The sequence below is a fragment of the Harmonia axyridis genome, chromosome X, assembly GCF_914767665.1.
Source record: "Harmonia axyridis chromosome X, icHarAxyr1.1, whole genome shotgun sequence".
NCBI classification, from domain to species: domain Eukaryota; kingdom Metazoa; phylum Arthropoda; class Insecta; order Coleoptera; family Coccinellidae; genus Harmonia; species Harmonia axyridis.
The window spans coordinates 3,295,082-3,317,548 of record NC_059508.1 but is presented as its reverse complement, the minus strand read 5'-3'; the positions used below and the strand labels follow the sequence as shown (position 1 = coordinate 3,317,548).

The 22,467-nt window shown below is 33.2% G+C and overlaps 2 protein-coding genes across 4 annotated transcripts; both read left to right on the top strand.

The window, feature by feature from the left end:
• Positions 1-1,398: 1,398 nt before the first annotated feature.
• On the top strand, positions 1,399-16,218 carry LOC123686700 (nipped-B protein). 2 transcript variants are annotated; one of them, XM_045626933.1, is made up of 19 exons: positions 1,399-1,680; positions 2,050-2,165; positions 2,679-2,963; positions 3,034-3,576; positions 4,067-4,493; positions 4,800-5,122; positions 5,180-5,367; positions 5,425-5,868; positions 6,663-6,899; positions 6,958-7,365; positions 7,422-7,901; positions 9,525-10,049; positions 10,113-11,222; positions 11,281-11,592; positions 11,646-11,792; positions 11,849-12,078; positions 12,140-12,314; positions 12,374-12,538; positions 12,993-16,218. In XM_045626933.1, exons 2-19 carry the CDS (start codon positions 2,102-2,104, stop codon positions 13,191-13,193), a joined length of 6,264 nt encoding a protein of 2,087 aa, XP_045482889.1. In that variant the 5' UTR covers positions 1,399-1,680; positions 2,050-2,101; the 3' UTR covers positions 13,194-16,218. The 2 variants fall into 2 exon arrangements, with proteins under 2 accessions (XP_045482889.1, XP_045482890.1); XM_045626934.1 differs by lacking the exon at positions 1,399-1,680 and adding an exon at positions 1,855-1,993.
• Positions 16,219-20,912: 4,694 nt separating this feature from the next.
• LOC123685792 (protein transport protein sec31-like) lies at positions 20,913-22,037 on the top strand. 2 transcript variants are annotated; one of them, XM_045625677.1, is made up of 2 exons: positions 20,913-21,069; positions 21,178-22,037. In XM_045625677.1, the coding sequence occupies exons 1-2, from the start codon at positions 21,048-21,050 to the stop codon at positions 21,621-21,623; spliced, it is 468 nt and encodes a 155-aa protein (XP_045481633.1). In that variant the 5' UTR covers positions 20,913-21,047; the 3' UTR covers positions 21,624-22,037. The 2 variants fall into 2 exon arrangements, with proteins under 2 accessions (XP_045481633.1, XP_045481632.1); XM_045625676.1 differs by having other exon boundaries at positions 20,933-21,069; positions 21,166-22,037.
• Positions 22,038-22,467: the final 430 nt, after the last annotated feature.

Below are 22,467 nucleotides of genomic sequence, written 5' to 3'. Positions count from 1 at the left end.
CAAATAACTTTGAATATTGGCAAAAACATGCAATCGCTGGCATAGATTCACAAGAAAGCCAATAAAAAATAACCAAATACAAAATTCTTTGAACATGAGTGTTCGAAGTACTAGATTCAAGATATGTATTGAAATTGTATCTGAAATACCAATTTAAAATTCCTTTTTTCGGAAATAATTCAAAATCCTTTTATTCAATGATATATAAGGCTAAAGTACTATTTCAATTAACAAAAATTATTTTGATAATTATATTTGACTTCAATAGTATCTTTCTGAATTAGAATTAATCAATTTGATTCATTATATATCAATACTGCCGTTTTAATTGAGAAGGGCGTGCGTATCTGCAAAAAATCAAATATATTTGACTTAAAATACTTTCATTTGTGCCATCCACAGATCAAATTGAATTAACATGTATTCCTTTTTCATGTTAATTCAATTCAATCTGTGGATGAAATTGAAGTCTTCAGAGATGAATATTTCAATTGTGCTTCTCTGCAGATAGGCACTTTTCAATTGAAACGGCAGTATATTTTTGATGGTCTTTTTTATTTGCTTTCAGCAATTGAACATTTGCTCCCATAGCAACATATTTTCAACTGAAGTTTGAACACCATCTATTTTTAATGAGGTACCCTTCGGCTTTTCCATCATTCTTTGTATTTATTCTCAGCCGACAGCCACCAAACAAGTTTTATGATTTTATTATGTTTAAGTAGGTACGTTATGTTTCTAGAATTACGTAGAACCTCAATGAACAATGAATTGATTCTTCGTCTAGACATCCGAATTCCCAACCGTCTTGGTGAGATTTTTTAAAACTACTCAAATCTACCAAATGATTTCTTCCTATTAAAAGCTGTATGAAAATGCGAAAAATCCAATAAAAAAGTATATTTCTTTTCTACTAAATCTGGTCACACTGTTGTGATATATTGTTTGTTATGAAGAAGCATAGAAAATAATCAACTCATTTCTCTATAGCTGCGAAGAAGAAGAAGTGATAAAAAACATAAACAGAGATCGAGATGTTAATACAGAACACAGAAAAATATTTATAAAATATAGTTTTCGATTACAGCTGCCAATCACAATAAAGTGCTAAGTTAAAATTAAAAAATATTATAGCTTTGTCTGGATATCTATTTAAAATATTATTGAATATATAAAGAATAATAATTTCATGAAATTATTGCATAAAATCTACATCAGGAATATTGGAATATTGAAATCCCTCCAAGCTAACAAATAGAATACACGACAACATCTACACTAATTTATATCTTAAATTTAATAAAATTATCTTCGTGTTCATTATTATAAGAGTTATTTGCATTTCAAGGAAAACGAAGATGATTTTTTCGGAACTTTGACAATGCCATCTGTCAGATAACATCGTAACCGTAAGCGTTACCGATTGAGTAGATTTGGATAACTGGAGTTTGCCTCCCCAATTCAATCAACTGTGTTTGGAACGTCGCCATTCGATTGCATTATTTTGTATATAAAATGAATTGTGATTTTCAGTGTTATTTATAAATAGCCCAAGACATAGATATGGAGATGATAATTATTAATAAGTAACACTATAACTGCTTGACCCCAATATACGAATGGAATCTGTAAAAAGGCAAAGAAAAACAAATTCATTTACCTCAACAATGCATCCGCCAGGTAATCAAATATACATATATAAAGTGTGGCATTAGGTAGTAACAAAGTTATAATTATCTAGGGTTTTAATATGCTTTATCCAGATTGAGTTAAAGCTTTTTCTTTCAGCTAAATGTCAGGTACAAATCAAGAAAGCTAATGACAGTTATGTCACTTAGCATTTGTTTTCAGTCTGGATGTATCATTGAAAACAATCTGCTGTTCTGATTTATAAACATTTATAACACATAGCAATAAACATACCTCATATCCTTTTTTTCTGTGATGAAACTGACTTATTGTTCTACTATTATTGAAATGTGTTTATAGTTAGGTTAAGTTATTAAAAATTTTCTATGATGACATATTTACAGTTACTATTTTTTGTAGGTTCAGTTTTGATTATGCTGGTTGGGTGAAAGCATTTAATTCCTTTGTGGAGATGGATCGAGAAGTACCAAGTGTTCCCATCACCACATTGGCTGGGGTTGCAAGTCTCACAGACTGTAAGTACACCGAATTATCAACTTTGGGAGTTGATACAAATCCGAATGAAGTTCCCTCATAGCCAAACGTAAGAGCCTATCTGGTAGATGAATATTTACGCCCATTTAATCAGTTTATTTTCTTCAAAAGATGGTGTATCCTATTTCATGTTGTGGTGAATAAGAAATAATTGAAAAACCTGTTGAAATTTGTGCAATGTGTTGTGTGTTGTGTAGTGTAATAGATCTGTATTAGTGTCATTCTTGTTTATGTGATATACATGAAGATTAGGTAAGTTTTATCTTATTAAAAATTTTTTGACTGTGCCCTAGATTCGAAATTAATGACATAGTATATTGTGAATTGTTGATATTAAATATCTCTACTCAATATTGTGTTTTATTTGGTGATTTTCGTCTTCAATTGGTTCTTTCTCCACATAGTTCGTTCAATATTGATAGGCTCGGTTTGCTATGAGGTGAATATGTAAAAATAAAGTGTTGATTTGAAATTAATGTACCTGTTTTTGACAGTGCTCCCTGAAATGCCTTTACCTACCCCATCGCCACAATCTTTGGGTAATAAGTCACTATTATTCCACCCAAGAGTAGCTGAAGAAGCACAAAATCTGCTGGGAATCCAAGATGAAGTTTTGATCCCTCAACTCATTCAGTCACTCATTCAAACATCTGCGGAGCATATCGATGTCAAAGATAATTATGCTGCTTCTGACCTTGGTCTGGAACAGCATGAAGAAATGCCTTTGTTACTTAAAGCAATGTTGAGTGCTAATCCATCTGTGTTCAGCGGTATACCAGGTGATTATTTATTTTTGTTTTGTTTTGACTGTAGGTAGGCATGGTTTAATATTGCATTATTACATTTTAGTATCCCAGCAAAATCATGTTAGTCAATCTGTTGCGGTGGCAAATAATCAAATCGTGGCATCGAAACTAAGTAACCAACTTCAACAATCGACATCAATGCCATCACAAACGCCTCAGCCTGCAATTGAGAAACACCAATCTACGCCTCAAAAGCAGTTAGCGCAACCAATCACCTCTTCTGTGCCTCAAAACCAAATCTCGTTGGCCGCACCTCAAAAACAACCTCAAGGAACTCAGCAGCAAATACTGTCCTCTGCTCCTCAAACCAGTAGCGGAAGTTTGCAGGAAAAACCAACTTCTCCTTCGCCAGCTGCAAAAGCTCCTGAGAGTACCTCAAATCCTAGGCCATCTGTCATCACTGAGTTGAAAAATAGTTCTACAGTGCCTGTTAATTGTAAAAATTCAGCTTCTGTGAATTTTCAATCGTCTGTAAATAATGCTAATGAAATTTTGCCAGAAGTAAACCAGTCGCTTAAAGAACCACAATCAAATGTTACAACTGAACAACTTAGGCAATTAAGAAGACCACCAAGAGGTGTATCTTGTAAGTTTCACCTTGAATCTATATATTGTTTTCAATGCAAACTTTCGATATCTCCAACTAGGGTTCTTGCATTTTCTTCTTTTGGTTTTTTTTTGTCAGAAGTAAGCCCTTCTGACTGAAATAGGTTTGAATAAATTGAAAACCCCCTAACTTTTACAATTTATGTTTTGTTTTGAACAATGAGATATCTGAAAATCTAATAGAATCGTTCTTCAGAAACTGTTGAAATCATTTGCATGTAATTCAGTGAAGACATTATTTTTGAAGGCTGAAAATAAAAAATTACTGAAATTCACAATTTTGAAAAGTATAGTGGTTTGATGATACCGAATGGAATATTTGTCACCGCAGGCCTATCTCTCATAGTAGTTCCGTAATCAGTAGAATGTATGAAATATGAAAAATCTGTAAATATTGAAAGTAGGAAATTTTTCTTAATTATTTATAATCGTTCTGAATTTGTATGATATCTGTGATATTACCACATTAGGTTCTTCGCCTCAACAAAGTACCGAAGCACCTTCAGTTTCACCTGTCCAGTCAAATTTAGAATGTAACACGAGGAGTTCCAGAGCAAGAGCTAAATCAAAACAGGATGCTTCCCATTCAGACAATGAATCGCTCAAATCTCCACAATCAATCACAACAAATGGAGCAATAACAAAAGAGCTTCAACCTGAATGTGATCCTAGTAAATTGGAAGAAAAGAGTACAGAAATGCTTTCTACGTGTATGAGGTATCCCATAGTTAAATTAGCGAAGTTATCAAACGAAGATCAACAACAAATAATGGAGAGTTTAACGAAGTTTGCTGAAAATAAACCTAAGCTAGCTAAAGATCTGGGCATTGTACCTGAACTTATAAAAGACGATGATGTAAAGAAAAAGGAAGATGTGAAGAAAAAAGAAGGCAATAGGTATGATCGAAATTTATTTCATGATAATAAAGTTTAAGCACTACATTTTTCTTAAAAAAAATGTCTCTTACCAGTTGTACGACTGTGAATACCAAACTTTTATTGTTTTTCAAATGTATATGTATAGATTTGTTATCAGATAATTAATGAAGTTTTTGAAGTAATGAAACAGACTGGGAGACTTAGGTCGCTGGCCATTTGGACACATATCCCAATAAAATTCTTTCTTCTTCTTCTTCTTCCAGTTGTGCACACAACTGTAAATTCATTTGTTACATATTACATATAAACATATTTCCTGAATAGCTCTGGGTCAGAAGATGACGACCTTCCCCTGAAAAGAAAAGACAAAAAGAAAACCACTCCAGAAAGTGAAGAAGAAGATTATGTACCTGATACCTTCTCAGCCCTTGTTGGTAGTAGAAAACGACGGAGAGAGCCAGTCGTTGAAGAACAAACAGAAACATTTGTTTCCAAACCGAAGTTGAGACGTTTAGAAAAGAAGTTTGTGCCAGTTTTAGAAAAATTATCTCAAGAGGAATTGATGGAAACCAATACATTTCTAAGGTTTAACAAATCAATAGAACATGTGCTGAAATCAGCAGAAGAAATAGATGTTACGGAAATAAGTATGTATAAGAATTTTGCGAGTTTAAAATAGTTTTTTCCAACATTTGCATTTCTAGATGATGACGGGATCATTCAGGATGAACACTTATTGAGTAGGATAATCATGCAAGAGTTGTGTACTGAAGCGGCTAAATTGAAAATATTAGGTGCAATGGAATCCATCCCGACTGATCGACTGGTTAGGTTATTAGGAGTATTGGAAATTAACATTAGAGGAGGTGATAAAGTTTCACCGATAACAGATGTAAGTTGTAAATTTTCCATGCTCTTCGACTTCAATTTCATGTATCCGGATTTTCAGGAAGATAGTGAAAGTATAAGACAGTATTGGCAGGAGACAGCAATGGAAAGGGTAATGGGTGCCGCAGATGCCTGTTTGGTGTGTTTGTACATAATGACCTCGCCTAACATGCCAAAAAGGGTGTATATAGAGGAAGTAATCGACAGGGTGGTTTTGTTTATAAAATATCATTTGCATAACACAATATTTCCGAGTTTCGATTCCACTTATAGGCTGGATAACAAGAAGAAAGATGGTAGAAGAAAGAAAGCATCTGTTTCTGAAAAGGGAATACTTCACTTGTACACTAAAATATCAGAGTTGGTCAACCTTCTTGCGGAACTGCTTAATATACAAGTTTTAACAGATACATCAGTGTTGCATGCTTCTTCTATGGGTGTATCTCCATTTTTTGCCGAAAATGTTAGCGATCTCCAGTTGGCTTGTCTGAAATTAGTAACAACGGTGAGTTAATGCAAAAATTCAAGTTAATAAGGTTGAAGTTGAGCAAATTATCTCATCTCTTGAGCATTTCCAAACTTCACATTCAGTTTCAAAACGTTTTATTAGAAACTCATGTTCCATTGTTAAAACATCATCTACACCACAAATTATTTGCCATGATTGTTCATTATGTTCCTTGTATCTTGTATCTACTCTATCACAATGCATATATATGTCATTATATACAGGGTATTTGGTATAGATATTTAAGAAAATCAGATTCATCTGCTGTTATTTTTTAATTGTTTTTTTTTTTTACTCATTTGCTTCAGTTTAGTTTTTCTCAGCTTTGGAAAAAATTAAAGAGACATTTTTTTTCACCAAAATTGAAATTTGAAAAAGGAGTTTTCAATTTGCACTCCATAGAATTGACAAAATAAATCATAAAAATGGTGAAACATTGGCTTTTATCAGTGGTGATAATCTGTAGAACTTCCTGACCATACGATTATTTTGATCAAGGAATCATCTCCTGAATATTTATCATCTTTACCAAAAAACCTGTTCTTAGATGTTTTGGGAAAATCATCGACAGAATGAATTTTCCAATATTTTATGATGAGCGAAATTTGATGAAATAATTTATTTTAATAATTCTATCTTTGTCAATTAAAAAAGGGCTCAGCATTGAAAGTGTTGAACAAATAAAGATTTAGTGGAAAGGAGTGTGATTACTTCAACCCTAAGTCCACTGTGTATCCCAAATATTTTTATTCTTCAAAATGACTCAATTTTATTTTTTTTTCCCTACCCAGATATTTACCAGGTATGAATCACATCGAAGATTATTATTGGATGATATCCTAGCCTCAATTGCCCGTCTTCCAAGCACCAAACGTAGTTTAAGAACGTATAGACTGAACAGTGAAGAGCATATACAAATGTTGACAGCTCTGGTTTTACAGTTGATTCAGTGTGTTGTTGCTTTACCTGATAATTTGACAGTTGATACTCGCGATCCCTTTGAACAGGCTAAAGATAATGTTAAAAACGTGAGTTTATGCTTGACAATTTTGGATTTTTTTTTAAAATTTGTTTTTGCTATTGTAGGAAGTAGATAAGGATGTTCTTATCTGTAATAATATAGAAAAAGCCCGATCTATAGCTGGAACATTTCTTGCGGTGTTTCTGAATAAATGTGGTAGCAAGAATGAGGATATCGATTATCGCCCTTTGTTTGAAAATTTTGTTCAAGATCTTTTGTCAACAGTTAACAAACCCGAATGGCCAGCTACTGAGCTTCTGTTGAGCTTGTTGGGTTGTATGCTAGTTGGCAATTTTTCAAATAAAGGGACAGATATGTCTCTGAGAGTAGTAAGTTTGGACTATTTGGGTGTTGTTGCAGCAAGACTCAGAAGGGATAGTGTTATGTCCAGATGCAAACTTAATACGATTGATCAAATGATAAAAGACATCAAAAATGAAGAATCAAAGACTAAAGATGAGACTTCTACCAAGGTAACAACATAAAACATTGGACTTGCATAATTATCTTCATATTTAACAAATTTCAGAAAAAGAAATATTCAGAAGACACAGATGAGGAAAGAACTATATTTCTGCAGAAAGTTCTGTTGGACTTTCTGTCAGTTAAAGCTCAGAGTGATCAATCTTATAAGTACGCAAGACATTTCTATATATCCCAGTGGTACAAAGATGTGGTCAATGAAAAAATGCATTTGGCATCGGGTAACAAAGGCAATAGGAAAAATAACGTGTACAAATCCAAAAGACGAGACAATTCAGATGAAGAGTTGACTGATGATGATCAAAAGGAATCTGTGAATCAGGAAAATGCAGAAAAATTCAAACTTTTGGACGAACGTAAGAAGTTTCTGATATCCAAAATCAAACCCTTTCAGGAAGCCATATCATCTGGGAATAGAGTACAAATATTTCAAACCTATATCGATTATACTAGTGCCGAACTAATAGCTCAATATTTAGCTTCGAAACGGTTCTTCTGCCAAAGTTTTGATAAGTATCTCAAAGCTGTAAGTACCCATTATATTATTAAGTGCCCAACTAAGTTCCCTCTGTTTTTCAATAGACAGCTCCAGCAGTAAGTGCTGGTCGATTTTAACATATCCAAAAACGTCATGAACCAAGCTTACACATATGGTAAACAAACTGTTTTGACACTCACGTCATATACTTTTAGTTGTGTGAATATTACTTTGATTTTGGGAATAATTCAAAAACAGGTAGTTGAGTTCAATAACTCCTTTTCTTCGTTTTTCTATGCCCCCGGAGTACCACAGGGCAGTCACTTGGACCTCTACTTTTTCTTCTCTTTGTTAATGATGTCGCTTCTATTTTCTCTGATTGTCTGTTTTTGTTGTTTGCTGACGATGTGAAGATTAGGTTTAAGTCCATCTCTACGATAAATGATGCCCTTGCTTTACAACATGGCCTGAACTTATTTTTCATTTAGTGTGAACTTGATAAATTATTGTTGAATACTGACAAATACCATGTTATATTCTTTCATCGCGGCCTTGCACTGAATCATAATTATTATATTGGTGACTGTTGTTTACAAAGGGTGAGTGAGGTTAGAGGCCTCGGTGTGTAGTTGGATTCCAAATTAGCTTTTGGCAATCACATGTCTGATGTGATGAAGAGATGCATGAAATTACTAGGTTTTATTGAGCGAAATAGCAAGTTCTTCACTGTTGAAACGTTGAGATTAATATACTGCTCATTTGTTAGGAGCATTGTTGAGTATGCTTCGACTGTGTGGTCACCATTTTATATCACCCACATTGCAGTTTTTGAGGTCTCTGAGGTCTTTTCTTCGCTTGCCCTTTTAGAGTCTAGGAGATCTTACCTGGATCTTTTGTTAATTTACAAGCTGTTTAATAGTATGATTGATTGTCCTAATTTGTTATGTAAATTCAATCTGAATGTTCCTATGATCAACACTCGTGGACAGTTTGTTTTCTATCAGGTGACACTTCGTACTAATAACCGTAAACATTTTTATTTACATCGTGTTACGTCACTTCTCAATAATTTTTCCCCTGTCTTGTTGGACTTATTCGAAGTATCAATAAATTGCTTTAGGGGTGAGGTATTCCATATAATTATTTAATTATTGTTGCCACAGTTTACGGTGTTGGCTAACTTCCTGATTTTCTTTGTTTATTGATCATTTGTGATTTTCTTGTTTTTTTTCTTGTAATTTGTTATAATTATTTTCAAATCGGTTGTACCGTTAATTGTACTGAGTTATGCTAAAGTCAATAAATAAATTGAAGCCAAGGGACGTTGAACGTCGTTTTTTCGCCTGTTAACAACTGCTTCAGCGGCAAAAAAAGAAAGGGTTTTCCTCATCGCATCGTGACGGGTGATGAAAAATGCTTTTACAGCAACCCAAAAGAAAAAAAGTCCTAGGGGCTACCCGGTATGCTTCTCCTTCGTCTAACGGTATTCTAGCTTCACCAGGAAGATGAGAAAATGATGTAGCTAATAATGGGCAATACTTCAAGTCATTTTTTTTTTTCATCAAAAAATTGCATTTTCATTAAAAAAACAGCGGGAACTTAGATGCGCACCTCATAATCAATTAGAGATCTTATTAGTTCATATGGGACTTAATTAATTTAATTTTCTAGATTCTCATAGTTCTAAAAGAAACCTCAATAGCAATAAGAACCAAAGCTATGAAGTGTCTCACCATGATTGTGGAAGCTGACCCAAGTGTCTTGGGTCGCCACGACATGCAAATGGGGGTCAATCATTCTTTTCTTGACCATTCAACGTCGGTACGCGAAGCAGCTGTAGATCTGGTTGGTAAATTCGTTTTGAGCCGTCCTGAACTGATAGATAAGTACTATGAGATGTTGTCTGCTAGAATACTTGATACAGGTGTAAGTGTAAGAAAAAGGGTCATTAAAATATTGAAAGACATATGTATCGAATGTCCTGATTTTCCTAAAATACCAGAAATTTGTGTGAAAATGATCAGGAGGGTTAACGATGAAGAAGGTATCAGAAAGCTGGTCATGGAGGTATTTCAAAATATGTGGTTCACACCAACCAAAGATACTTCCTTGCTGAGAAAAGTGATGAATATTACTGACGTTGTGGCATCTTCCAAAGACATCGGTTTGGAATGGTTCGAACAGCTCCTGATCAGCGTAAGTGTACAAGAGAAATTGTCACGAAAAGACTCATTCACTAATTATTTTTTTACATTTCAGCTCTTTAAACCTAAAGAGGACAAAGAGGATTCTACAAAAGTTCAGTCTGAACCACCCAAAGCATTGCTGCTTGCATGCAGACAAATAGTGGATTGTTTGATAGAAAATGTATTGCGTTTAGAAGAAACAAACGATAACTCATCTGCCTCACAAAGACTTGTAGCCTGTTTGACCACACTCCATCTTTTTGCCAGGATTCGTCCACAGCTTCTCGTTAAGCATGCAAGTACCCTCCAACCTTATCTTGGTTTAAAATGTCAGTCTTCTGGAGATATTGAGATAATCACAAGTGTTGCAAGAATGCTGGAAATGGTTGTTCCATTAATGGAGCATCCAAGTGATTCCTTCCTAGCACAATTGGAAGAGGACTCGATCAAACTGGTGTTGAAACAAACTCGTCCTATTGTTAGCAGCTGTTTGTCGTGTTTAGGATCCATCATTAATAAAGTAACTAGAAATTTCAAATTAATCAGGGATATCTTCAAGAAATATTATCAGAACCTAGTATGTTACAAACAACAATTGGATACGGATTATGAGAAATATGTTAATAACATGTCGACTAGACCTACTGTGAGAAGATCGTTTTTTATAGTTGGTTTACTTCTATGTCATTTTAATTTCAAAGACCCCGAAGTTGTAGGTGATTTAGATCATGATATCAAAGAGCAGGTGTATCAACTAATGATGTATTATCTTCACTTGGAAGATCAAGATATCCAAATGAACACTTTGAAAGCTTTGGGTAGCATATGCATAAGACATTATGAATTTATGTTGGAGAACGATCTCAAAATGTTCTATCATAATGTGTTGGTATCCCCTGAAGCTTCATGTGGTTTGAAAACACAAGTACTTTCGAATATAGAGAGTTATTTGGTTGAAGAAGAAAATCGAATGGTGCAACAAAATTTGGAATGGGACAAAAGGTCGAAGGAAGAAAATTTGAAGGAGATGGGAGATGTATCTTCTGGAATGGCTAGTACAATTATCCAGATATACCTCAAAGAAATTTTACAAGCATATTTGCACACAGATTTATTGGTTAGGAAATCATGCCTCAAAGTTATTCAGTTGGTTTTCAATCAAGGTTTAGTTCATCCTGTTCAGGTAAATATCGGTATTTTACTAAAAGTTGATATACTTTTTGATTATATCGTATTTTTAGGTGGTGCCCTGTTTAATATGTATGAGTACTGACGTGGAAAAATCAGTATCACATACAGCTGATAAATTATTACAGGATATCGAATCTAGATATCCTGGTTTTACACATACCAAAGCTACTTTTGGAATACGACTGTCGTACCAATTGCAAAAAATGTTACAAGGGGAAACTGTGATAAGGGGTTGTAAAGTTAAGGAATCTGGGGAATATCCAGCTGCTTTAAATGGTTTTTTATATTCTCTTTTGCGCAATATTAGACAACAAAGACGTGCCTTAATACTTAATATCTTGAAGCAGTTTGACGAGCATGCAGTAAGTTGTTGTACAATCAATCTGAATGTTATTTATAGAGTGTTCATTTTCAGAGAACGACGTTATCCTTTATGCTCTATCTGGCTGATAACCTGGCTTACTTCCCCTATCAAGTGCAAGATGAGCCGCTATTTATTGTACATCACATCGATATAATGATCTCAGTCTCTGGTACTAATTTATTACAATCTTTCAGGGAGGTAAGTCATCTTTTATTCCTGAATGATTCGAAATTGTCTGAGCAAATGTTTTTTAGGGTCTTATATTAACCGATAACCAAAAGATGACATTGCAAACGGAAAACGGTGAAATAGTAAGCAATAGTATATCTGCCCTAGATGAAGATGATGATGAGGAAGATGCCTTAGTCAGTAGAATGCCTGAAGACACTTTACATTTGCAATCATGTATGACAGCGGCTCAGGGTTGCTTGCTTCTGCTTATGTTAAAACAACACATCAAAGAAATTTATGGCCTTAGCGATAGGTTGGTTTAATCTTTGCAACCACTTGTACTTCACATGATGAACTTTTCGAATTTTTTTCAGTAAGATACAGCAATATTCTCCAACAGAAGCAGCAAAAGTTTATGAAAAAAGCATAACGAGGAGGAATAATTCTATGTTCAATCCTAAATCGACGTTACAGAAATTGAAACAAGGAGATCTACCCGAGTATTTGGATGAGGACGGCAGGCGGGATCTTATAACGCAGTATTTAGATGTATGTTTCAACCTAGTTAAAGTCCTATTTTTTTTTTAATTACCATTTCTTTTTGACAGTTCAAACGATTGATGTTGCAACTTGATCCAGACGATTTGGATGATGAAGAGAATAAGGTAGTGCCCAATATTGCTAATAGCCTTACTTTAGTTACTACAGGCAACAATACACCACAATCTTCAGTTCTTACGCCATCAGATCAGATGGCGTTGGAAAATTTCAAGGTAAGACAAACGGAAAACATGCAATTTCGTTGAAAAAGTACCGGAAATTGGTCAACGAAATTCCCAAAATATATTCTTAAAAAATTCTTCTAAACTAGACGCAGTACGAGTATATTGAAATGGGCGTTTGACAAAGCATAAACTGATTCTTAACTTTTGGAAAAGTTCTGTTCATTAGTATCGGTTGAAAAGACGATTCTTGCAAATATGAGCACTCAGGATTTCATCAGCTGTTGGTTGCCGTTCGCAAGTTCAAAATTCTGATTGCTGTACTCTGACCTCAATTCATTCTTATGGAAATATGTACTTTTGAAAATGAAATTGAAAAATAGTTCGAGTGATTTGAGAGAATTACTGGGTTTAACAAGAATGAAATTGTTATCACAGCTTGTCGTTAGTTATCATTATGTATGCATTCCATGCAAGGTATTTCAATTATTTTTACGATTCGCAGGATACGACCCCTACTACGCCAAAAGTGCCCAAATTGGTGATATCTAATCGAAGACTTGACAGTGAAACAAAACGTTCACGGACCCAAAGAGTTTCGGAAAAAACTAAAAAACATAGGCATAAAAAGAAACGGAGAAAATATGCCAATTCATCAGGGGATGATAGTGAAAATGATTTCAGTGACCCAGACTTTCTGGCCTAGCCCTTGGACACTTTAATTGGTGCCGTGTACAGTAGTTATGTAAGGATGATGAACTACAAATTTATAAACTTTTAGGATGTTTTATATCAATTTGGTTGAAAAATTAATAATGGTTAATATGTTTAGTTGATGAATTTTCTTATATGTGAAGATTATTGCATTCACTAGGTTGTGCTTATTGTGTCGATGGTGAATGCAATAAACTTCACTGCTGGTTTTTGTATAATTTTCTTACTCCTTGTTTGTTTTTTAATAACTGATTCAGGGGATAGAAGCTGATACAAAACATTTCTCACAATTATGCTTTCGCCTTCATGATATAGACCAAAACTAAAACAATAAAGTCAATTATCCATCTCAAATATGACATTTTTCATTATTGTTGAAAAACGATTCTGATTCCTATTATTGTACAAAGCAATATTTGGAGAAATACCAAAAACTAATACACATACTCTTGCAACAAAAAATAAAACTACTAATATACCAAATCTTTAATTCTGATAAAGATGATTTTTCCACATTACAAATATTAATTTAAATACATAATACCAATATTGATTCAAAGTTCATCACATTTTTTCTAATCAACAGTTCTTGTTAAAGTGGCAATTCAAAATTTCAATGAAAATTAGTCCATACCTTTATTTTATGAATAATTTTTTTGTTGAACTGTTGGGATCTTTTTTTTTATCGCCTGCCACTCCATCTAGTCATTTTTCGATGGGAATATTTCATAAGTATTAAATTTCCTACAGAATTATGAAATAAGATTGTTTTTTTCTAACATTTCAAGAGTAAAAATATAAAACAAGTAGTATTTTTCAAGCATAATTGTGAGGAAAATCAACTGATGTAATATAATACTAGCAGCTTTTCTACTTTAGAGTCTAAATTGTGTTAAGTGATTAATAATTTTTCAAACACTTTAATGAAATAAATATTCAACATATTTATTTCTTATATCTTCGACAAACCATGTGAATGAATAATTTTGTAATGTTATTTTTATACAAAGAGAATTTTCCGAAATAGTGAAATTCTGCATGTCCCTTTCTCCAAATGTTAATTTCATTTATGAATGTTACTCAATCTAGTAATTTGTTTCCTCTTGTTTTTTTTGTGTTTTACTGTTTTAAGTAACCTGTATATAAACTAGTGAACAGAAATCAATCAATACTCAATGTACAAAAACTGAAGGATTTTAGACCATTTTGAAGAGTGCATTTCCACCAGATAATTTTGAATGATATCCTAAAGCAATATCCTATTCTTTCATAATGATGTGTAAGTGGTGTTTACATATAACGGGAATTTAATTTTTCTGAACAACTGTTTTGAAAGAACGGACTTTGTTAGATGTAATAAAGATTCTATGACATCAGGGACGGCCCTTGATAGATATCAAGGTGAAACTACCGCATCTTCTTCCAACATGTGATATTGTAATTAAGAATAATCATGAAGTTTCACTACAATCTAGTCAAAGTCATGATAAAAATTTGTCAATTCATATGATTATTATTAGATTCTACTAATTATGATGTTCTTTGAATGTTTATCATGATTTATTTGTGCTCTGAAAATTATCAACAATTTTCTGTTTAATTGTTAATTTATTCATTTTGTTTGTTTGCTACATTCAACAATTTCTTAATTGAATTTCACCAAGTATGAGTTTCACTTATAATTTCTTTATTTTAATAAATAATTAATTTTCACTCTATGATTTTCTCTATTTCTCATCACAGTCGGGTATATTGAAATATCAAGCAATATAGTAGAAACCAAAAAAGGTGTGATATTCTATACATATTAAATATATTTTGTAGCATATTCACTAGGTGTGCGGCTATTTAATTTTTAAACAATTGGTGTTTATTCATGATCCTCAAATGAATGTTTTCCCTGTCTCCTAATGTTTATTCCACATTTTCATGGAATAAGATTTAGATGTTAATAATACAAGCTTTTCTAAACTTTTTTAATATGTATTTTTCGAAGAAATGACTGCCATTTGATGTACAAAATTTTGTTTTATATGAAGAATTGTGAGTGTTGATTGGTTTTTAAGAAAATCAGTATTATTTGATATGAAAAAGAAAACCAAACATAACTGTTTCAATTTTCTGTGAAGACGAGTAATTTTCAATTGTCATCCTCAAATGTTCAAATACACTTTTATAATAATGTTCATCAATTTAATTGACACTGAAGATAAATTTAGATCATTAATGATTTTGTTTTACACATATGCTTGGAATCAACCTCAAACAATTTTTTTACTAATAGAAAATTATTTGTCATCAAAGAATATTGCCTTCGGAATGATCCAGATATAATTGTAAAATAAATTGTATATAATATTTTCTAAAAGGTCCATTTATGTGCAAAGATATTTTGAACAATTTTAGCATAGATTTCAATGCACTATTTTTGGTATAAAATTGTCTTTTGAAATTTCAGACATTTGTCAGCTTATGTAAATAGTGGATTATTTGTAAATTAGAGAATGCTGTTTGATTCTATTTATTCTGAGTGAGATATGCAATATTATTTCTGCTATTAACGTTTAATAACTTCAAGCCTAAGGATGAGATGTCTTCCATAGGTTCTTTAGGCGGTTACACGGGTCTTATTAGCACTAAAAACGAAGATCGGAAACAATAAATGAGGTTCAACTATAAACGGCGCGTTTTCGAATATCAACATGTGTATATAAATTGCGGTCAATATGTATATTGTGTTAAGTTATGAAAATTTTATAAATCTTATTCGCAGATGTCTGAAATTGGTCTATATGGACAATTTTACTTTTTTTAATCGAATGAATGTTGCAGGTTATTTAAAGTAGGTAAATATTATCGTCAGAAATTAGATTTGTATAAAATCTGTCAATAATTGTTTATTTCTGGTCACATTTGTGGTAGCAGAAGTATGAGTTGACCAATTATAATACAATTGTTCAGAGTTATTTCCAATGTAAAACGCCACCTTTGTATTTAAATAAATTTATATTTGTAGATTTTATTCTTCATTTCCCATAACAACGCATGTGGTCAATACTTTTACACAAAATTCATTAGGTGAAAGCACAACAATAAATGTGCATACTAGTGACACGTATTTGTGCATGCAGGGTCGGCGTAAGTAATTTTGGCGCCTGAAGCCAGTATTGTTGTCTTGATATTGATGGACTATATGATAGATAGTTATTTGGGCTGTCCATCATCTGTGCGGATGGTTGTTTCCGACGTTTCGAGAAGCTAATAACCACTTCAATTATTGCAGGGAATGCAGCGCAGCGGAACAACCTTTGTGTTCTTAAAAATCAATGTTGAAATATGAAAAGGCGACCAGCAAACTGGGACATAGAGGCGCCCAAAACGGTCGTTTAACTCCTAACGCCGTCCCTGTGTGCATGATGCCTGGAAACAATCTTCAACTCGTATACCTCCTAACCCATGATATTATTTAATTTCCGTGTGTGAAATGGTTAAATTCGAACGAAAAACCTAACCTAGGTTAGGTTGCTTCTCGAGTTTTGTAACAGGAAGATATGAGAATGGGGAGGTATTAGGCCGCCGGTCTGATGCACAGATGGCGGTGCTAGTATTAAATTCCATAGACCTATAATAACATGGACTGGGCGTTAGAGAGAGACCATTGATATCGGTGTATGTGACAAGGATGGAAGGTTTAAAGGCAAAACATTGGTTTTCTGAACTGATTGTATGTGTTTTCTTGTGGTGATTACTGATTTTTAAACAATTTACTGAGTATTTAATGGATTCGGTCCTTACTTGGCGGAAATTCATTATAAATAAAACAAAACGAAGTAATTTCCACTATGTTAATATTTATTATGTAATAACATAGTGGAAATTACTTCGTTTTATTTTATTTAATTTACTGAGTGTTTGTTGGTGTTCTGGTGCTTATTTGAGTACTAATAAACAATTTGAAGTATCTCTGCTTCGTGTGTAGCTTGTAATTGTGTTGTTATATCCAAAAAAGGGTTGGACCTGACATTTCTTAGGTAAGAAAACAAGAAGGGATTTATCGTTTATTTTATTGAATATTTTCACAGGTTTCCGAGAAATTAAATTGAATGGGTGATGAAAATATGGAGTAAAGACAAAAAACCTTTTGCCACAACCGTAATATGTAGTAATCACTTTAAAACAGGACTATTATGTCAATCCCTATATGGAACCAAAGTTTTGAAGGAAGGAGCCATTCAATTATGATATTGAGAACATGTGTAACTAAAATAATAATGAATATTATACAGCAAATTCCTGCCATTCATAGATCCAGAGTTATGAATTTTTGACTATGTTCTTCGAGTTTCGAAGCCCTTATTCGAATCTCTCCCTCACCTGTTAATCATAATTTTTTTATATTGATATTATATTTTTTTTCCATATGTTCTTGCATATTTGATGATAAATGGTAATATAATAAACCCTTGTATAAAATTTGCAGTACTTTTTTAATCCGCCAGAGTAATGGAAGATGTATACTTTTAAAACGTAAGGCTGAATTGTCCTTCTTTGATAGGAAAAAATAGCACTTTCATTCCCAATAACACTCACTATTTCCTCAGCCTATTCCTAAAAATATTTGGGCTATTTTTTCTGAAGACAACGGATATCAAATATTAAAAATTTCATAAATTTTTTTCTGTATTTTTATTTATCACAAATTTTGAATTCTCTAAAGTTCAGTTACACAGTTCACACACGCAAATCACATCTAAACTCAAATATTCTTATCAGGAACATATGATGAATGAGGAGGTATCCGGGTCGCAGATTTTCTGCAGGCAACCAATAATACGCGAATACGTTTTGTGTGTTGCCTACTCAATTTTACTCCTGCTCCTGATATACCTCCTCAGTCTCATATGTTCCTGTTACCAAATTCATGATTTTTCGTTCGAATTTACCTATTTCATTCATGAATATCACATCCAAAATTGAATATTGGTATCAGAAACATATGATGAATGAGGAGGGATCCTGCTCGCAGATCTTCTTTAGACAACCAATGATACTCAAATACATTTTGTGTGTTGCCTGTTCAATTTTACTTCTGCTCCTGATATATCTCCTCAGTCTCATATGTTCCTGTTACCAAATTCTAGATTTTTCGTTCAAATTTACCTATTTCACCCACGAAAATCTCATCCAACCTAAATATTCGTATCATTATCGTATGATGAATGAGGAGGTATCCGGGTCGCAGATCTTTTCAGGCAACCAATGATACTCAAATACGTTTTGTGTGTTGCCTATTAAATTTTACTCCAGCTCCTGATATACCTTCCCAGCCTCATATGTTTCTGTTACCAAATTCTTGATTTTTCGTTCAGATTTACATATTTCACTCATGAAAATCACATCCGAACTCAAATATTCGTATCAGGAACAAATAATGATACCTGATACCAATATTCAAGTTTGGATGTGATTTTCATAGGAAATAGGTAAATTCGAACGGAAAATCAAGAATTTGGTAACAGGAACATATGAGACTGAGGAGGTATATCAGGAGCAGAAGTAAAATGTAATAGGCAACACACAAAACGTATTCGCGTATTATTGGTTTCCTGAAGAAGATCTGCGACCCGGATACCTACTCATTCGTCCTATGTTCCTGATACAAATATTTTAGTTTGGATATGATTTTCGTGGATGAAATAGGTAAATCTGAACGAAAAATCGAGAATTTGGTAACAAACATATGAGGCTGAGAAGGTATATCAGAAGCTGGAGTAAAATTGAATAGGCAACACACAAAACGTATTCGAGTATTATTGGTTGCCTGCAGAAAATCTTCGACCCGGATACCTCCTCATTCATCATATGTTCCTGATAAGAATATTTGAGTTTGGATGTGATTTTCGTGATAGAAATGGGTAAATTTCAATGAAAAATCAAGAATTTGGTAACAGGAACATATGTGACAGAGAACGTATATCAGGAGCAGGAGTAAAATTGAACAGGCAAGACACAAACCTATTCGCGTATTATTGGTTGCCTTGATAAGATCTGCGACATGGATACCTCCTCATTCATCATATGTTTCTGATACGAATATTTGAGTTTGGATGTTATTTTCGTGAGCGAAATGGGAAAATTTCAACGAATAATCATGAATTTGGTAACAGGAGCATATGAAACTAAGGAAGTATATCAGGAGCAGGAGTTAAATTGAGTAGGCAACACACAAAACGTATTTGAGTAACATTGGTTGCCTGAAGAAGATCTGCGACCCGGATACCTCCTCATTCATCAGATGTTCCTAATACGAATATTTGAGTTTGGTTGTGATTTCCCTTGGTGAAATGGGTAAATTTCAATGAAAATCAAGAATTCGGTAACAGGAACATATGAGACTGAGAGGGTTTATGAGGATGAGGAGTATAATTGAATAGGCAACATACAAAAAGTTTTCGAGTATGATTGGTTGCCTGGAGAAGATCTGTGACCCGGATACCTCCACATTCATCATATGTCTTGATACAAATATTTATGTTTGGATGCGATTTTAGAGGGTTAAATGGGAAGAATCAAGAATTTGGTAACAAGAACATATGAGACTGAGGAGGTATATCAGGAGCAGGAGTAAAATTGAATAGGCAAGACAGAAAACGTATTCGCGTATTATTGGTTGCCTGGAAACGATTTGCGATTCGGATACCTCATTCATCATATCTTCCTGATACGAATATTGAGTTTGGTTGATTTTCGTGTATGAAATGGGTAAATTTGAACAAAAAATCAAGAATTTGGTAACAGGAACATATGAGACTGAGGAGGTGTATCAGGAGCAGAAGAAAATTGAATAGGCAATACACAAAACGTATTCGCCTATGATTGGTTGCCTGAAGATGATCTGCGATCGGATACCTCCTCATTCATCATATTGATACGAATATTTCAGTTTGGATGAGATTATTTTGAGTGAAATGGGTTAATTTCAACGAAACATCAAGAATTTGGTAACAGTAACAGATTGTACTTAGGAGGTATACCAGGAGCAGGAAAACAATTGAAAAGGCGACACACAAAACGTATTCGAGTGTGACTGACTGTCTGGAGAAGAGCTGCGTCCCGAATATCTGGTTTTCGATGCGTTTTTCGTGTTGAAAAGGGGCAAATTCCAACGAAAATTCTAGAAGTTTGAATAAGGGACATATGAGACTGAAGAGTTATAGCAGGAGCAGATATTCTTGATTTTTCATTCCAATGTTCCGATTTCACACACGAACATCACTTCCAAAATCAAAAATTCGTTTCAGGAACTTACGGATGAGGTTAAAAATATATCCAGATCCCAGATCTTCTTTAGATCACCAATCATACTAGAATATCTTTTTTGTGTTGCATATTAAATTGTTCTCCTGCTCCTGATATACATCATATGTTCCGGTTACAAAATTCGTGAACGAAATTTTAGATTTATGTTTGAATTAACTCAACTCAGGCATAAATATACTCAAAAACTTTCACCCTGTTTCTGTAACCAGTACCAGAAATATATGCTACGTATTAGACAAGAAATCCTTACACTAAATACTATCAAATTATATATTATTTTACTCTCGTATCGAAGATACGAAGATTCGAATAAGTAAATTCTTCACCTTCATCCAAAAATAAAACAAGAATAAGAGAATTAAATATATTATATTCTATGGAGTAGAGACATTTCCAATATATTTTCCTCAAAAGACATTTGATTTGTGAAAACCTTTGAAAATGTAGGTTATTTAAAGAAATATTTTCATTATTTCTTAGCAGAAAAAAAGATCAATTTTCATACAAATTATTGAATAACTATAAAATGAATAATGAGACAAAAAAAGGTAAGTGTTCACTTTTAGTCATGTAAATGATTATATTAACACTTGAAATGATAATTCATATTATTTTTCATAGTCTTCCTAAAATGTATTACTAAGTTAATTTTACAGTTGATCCAGGATGGAATGATCCTCCTATGTTGAATTTTAATGCATCCCAACCTCCACCCAGAAGTAGAATTGGAAACAAAAGAGTTCCATTTCCATTAGGATCAACTCCTGCTGTTCAAAAACCAGCATTACCTCTTAATATTGACCAACCTTCTTCAGAAGAACCAGTTGAAGATTTGGCAGAAGTGACTTTAACTAATTTTAAGAGCCTTCTTAATTCTGGAATCGCAAATGAGGTTCATGAAAAAATACAACTCATGGAAGGCATGTGGAAAATGGGTCAGTTCCCCACCAGTATGAAAAATGATTTATATAAGTTGTCAGATAGTATTGTTAGAAAAGATTATGAAACTGCTAATAAATTAAATCTTGACTTGCACATGAAATATCCCAATCAATGTAAAGATTGGATTTTGGCTATACGATTTTTGATTCATGATAAGTGAACATATTAAAAGGATATTTTTACAACCATATTTGGCCTAAAATCCGGGCACACTTGTGTGATAACCAAACATTAATAGAGAAAACCAAATTTTATAAACGAAAGAGATTTCTCGGGGAAGAATTAATAAGATCAAATTGTACTCGAGGTTCTACATATTATAGGCCCAATATAGTTTTTCTTAAGTTGAAATTTTCTTTGTTTTGAACCACAAGGAAATAAGGTTTACAGTCAAAAAAATTTTATTAATATTGTTATATTTTTATTTTTTTGTAAGTTGAAGGCATAAACTTATTCCATGAAACTTATGCAATGATAATGCAATATACATATATTTTTTTCACAGTTTTTGTGAAACTTAATGTTGTTACGAAATTATACTTTGCTCCATTTACACTAGAACATATTCAGTTTGTATACCTCTTTCACTTCCCTAGAAACTCCTTATTAAATTTATGGCATTTATAATTCAATAGTACGGAATGAGTTGCAAATATCAGAAGTATCTGTAGAATGTACTCAACAATCTATATATATCGAGGGCATTATCCCTTTGAAAATTGGGTTCCCCAGCTCTTGAAGAATATGAGGGTGTACCATTTCATTAACTAAAGTAATGACACTTACAAAATTCACCGCATTCCAGAACAACATTGTTCCGGAAATTTGTAAGTACTTCTGATCCCAAAATATACAACTGATGAAGTGGAGCATAAGAAACTTTTCCCAAAAAAAATCAGTTCAACATGAATTAAATTTAAATAGTACTGAAGACACAATCCTGTTCATTTTTTCCAAATTACAATATAAACATTTTCACATGACTTGATAACATTTTACAAATC

Excerpts from the sequence above, each read along its gene's own strand:
- LOC123685792 (XM_045625676.1), top strand. The coding sequence starts at position 21,048 with ATGAATAATGAGACAAAAAAAG. Across the intron at positions 21,070-21,165 it reads GAATAATGAGACAAAAAAAG|TTAATTTTACAGTTGATCCA; the intron begins GTAAGTGTTCAC and ends TGTATTACTAAG.
- LOC123686700 (XM_045626933.1), top strand. The coding sequence starts at position 2,102 with ATGGATCGAGAAGTACCAAGTGTTCCCATCACCACATTGGCTGGGGTT. Across the intron at positions 5,869-6,662 it reads GTCTGAAATTAGTAACAACG|ATATTTACCAGGTATGAATC; the intron begins GTGAGTTAATGC and ends TTCCCTACCCAG. Across the intron at positions 11,223-11,280 it reads GTTTAGTTCATCCTGTTCAG|GTGGTGCCCTGTTTAATATG; the intron begins GTAAATATCGGT and ends TCGTATTTTTAG.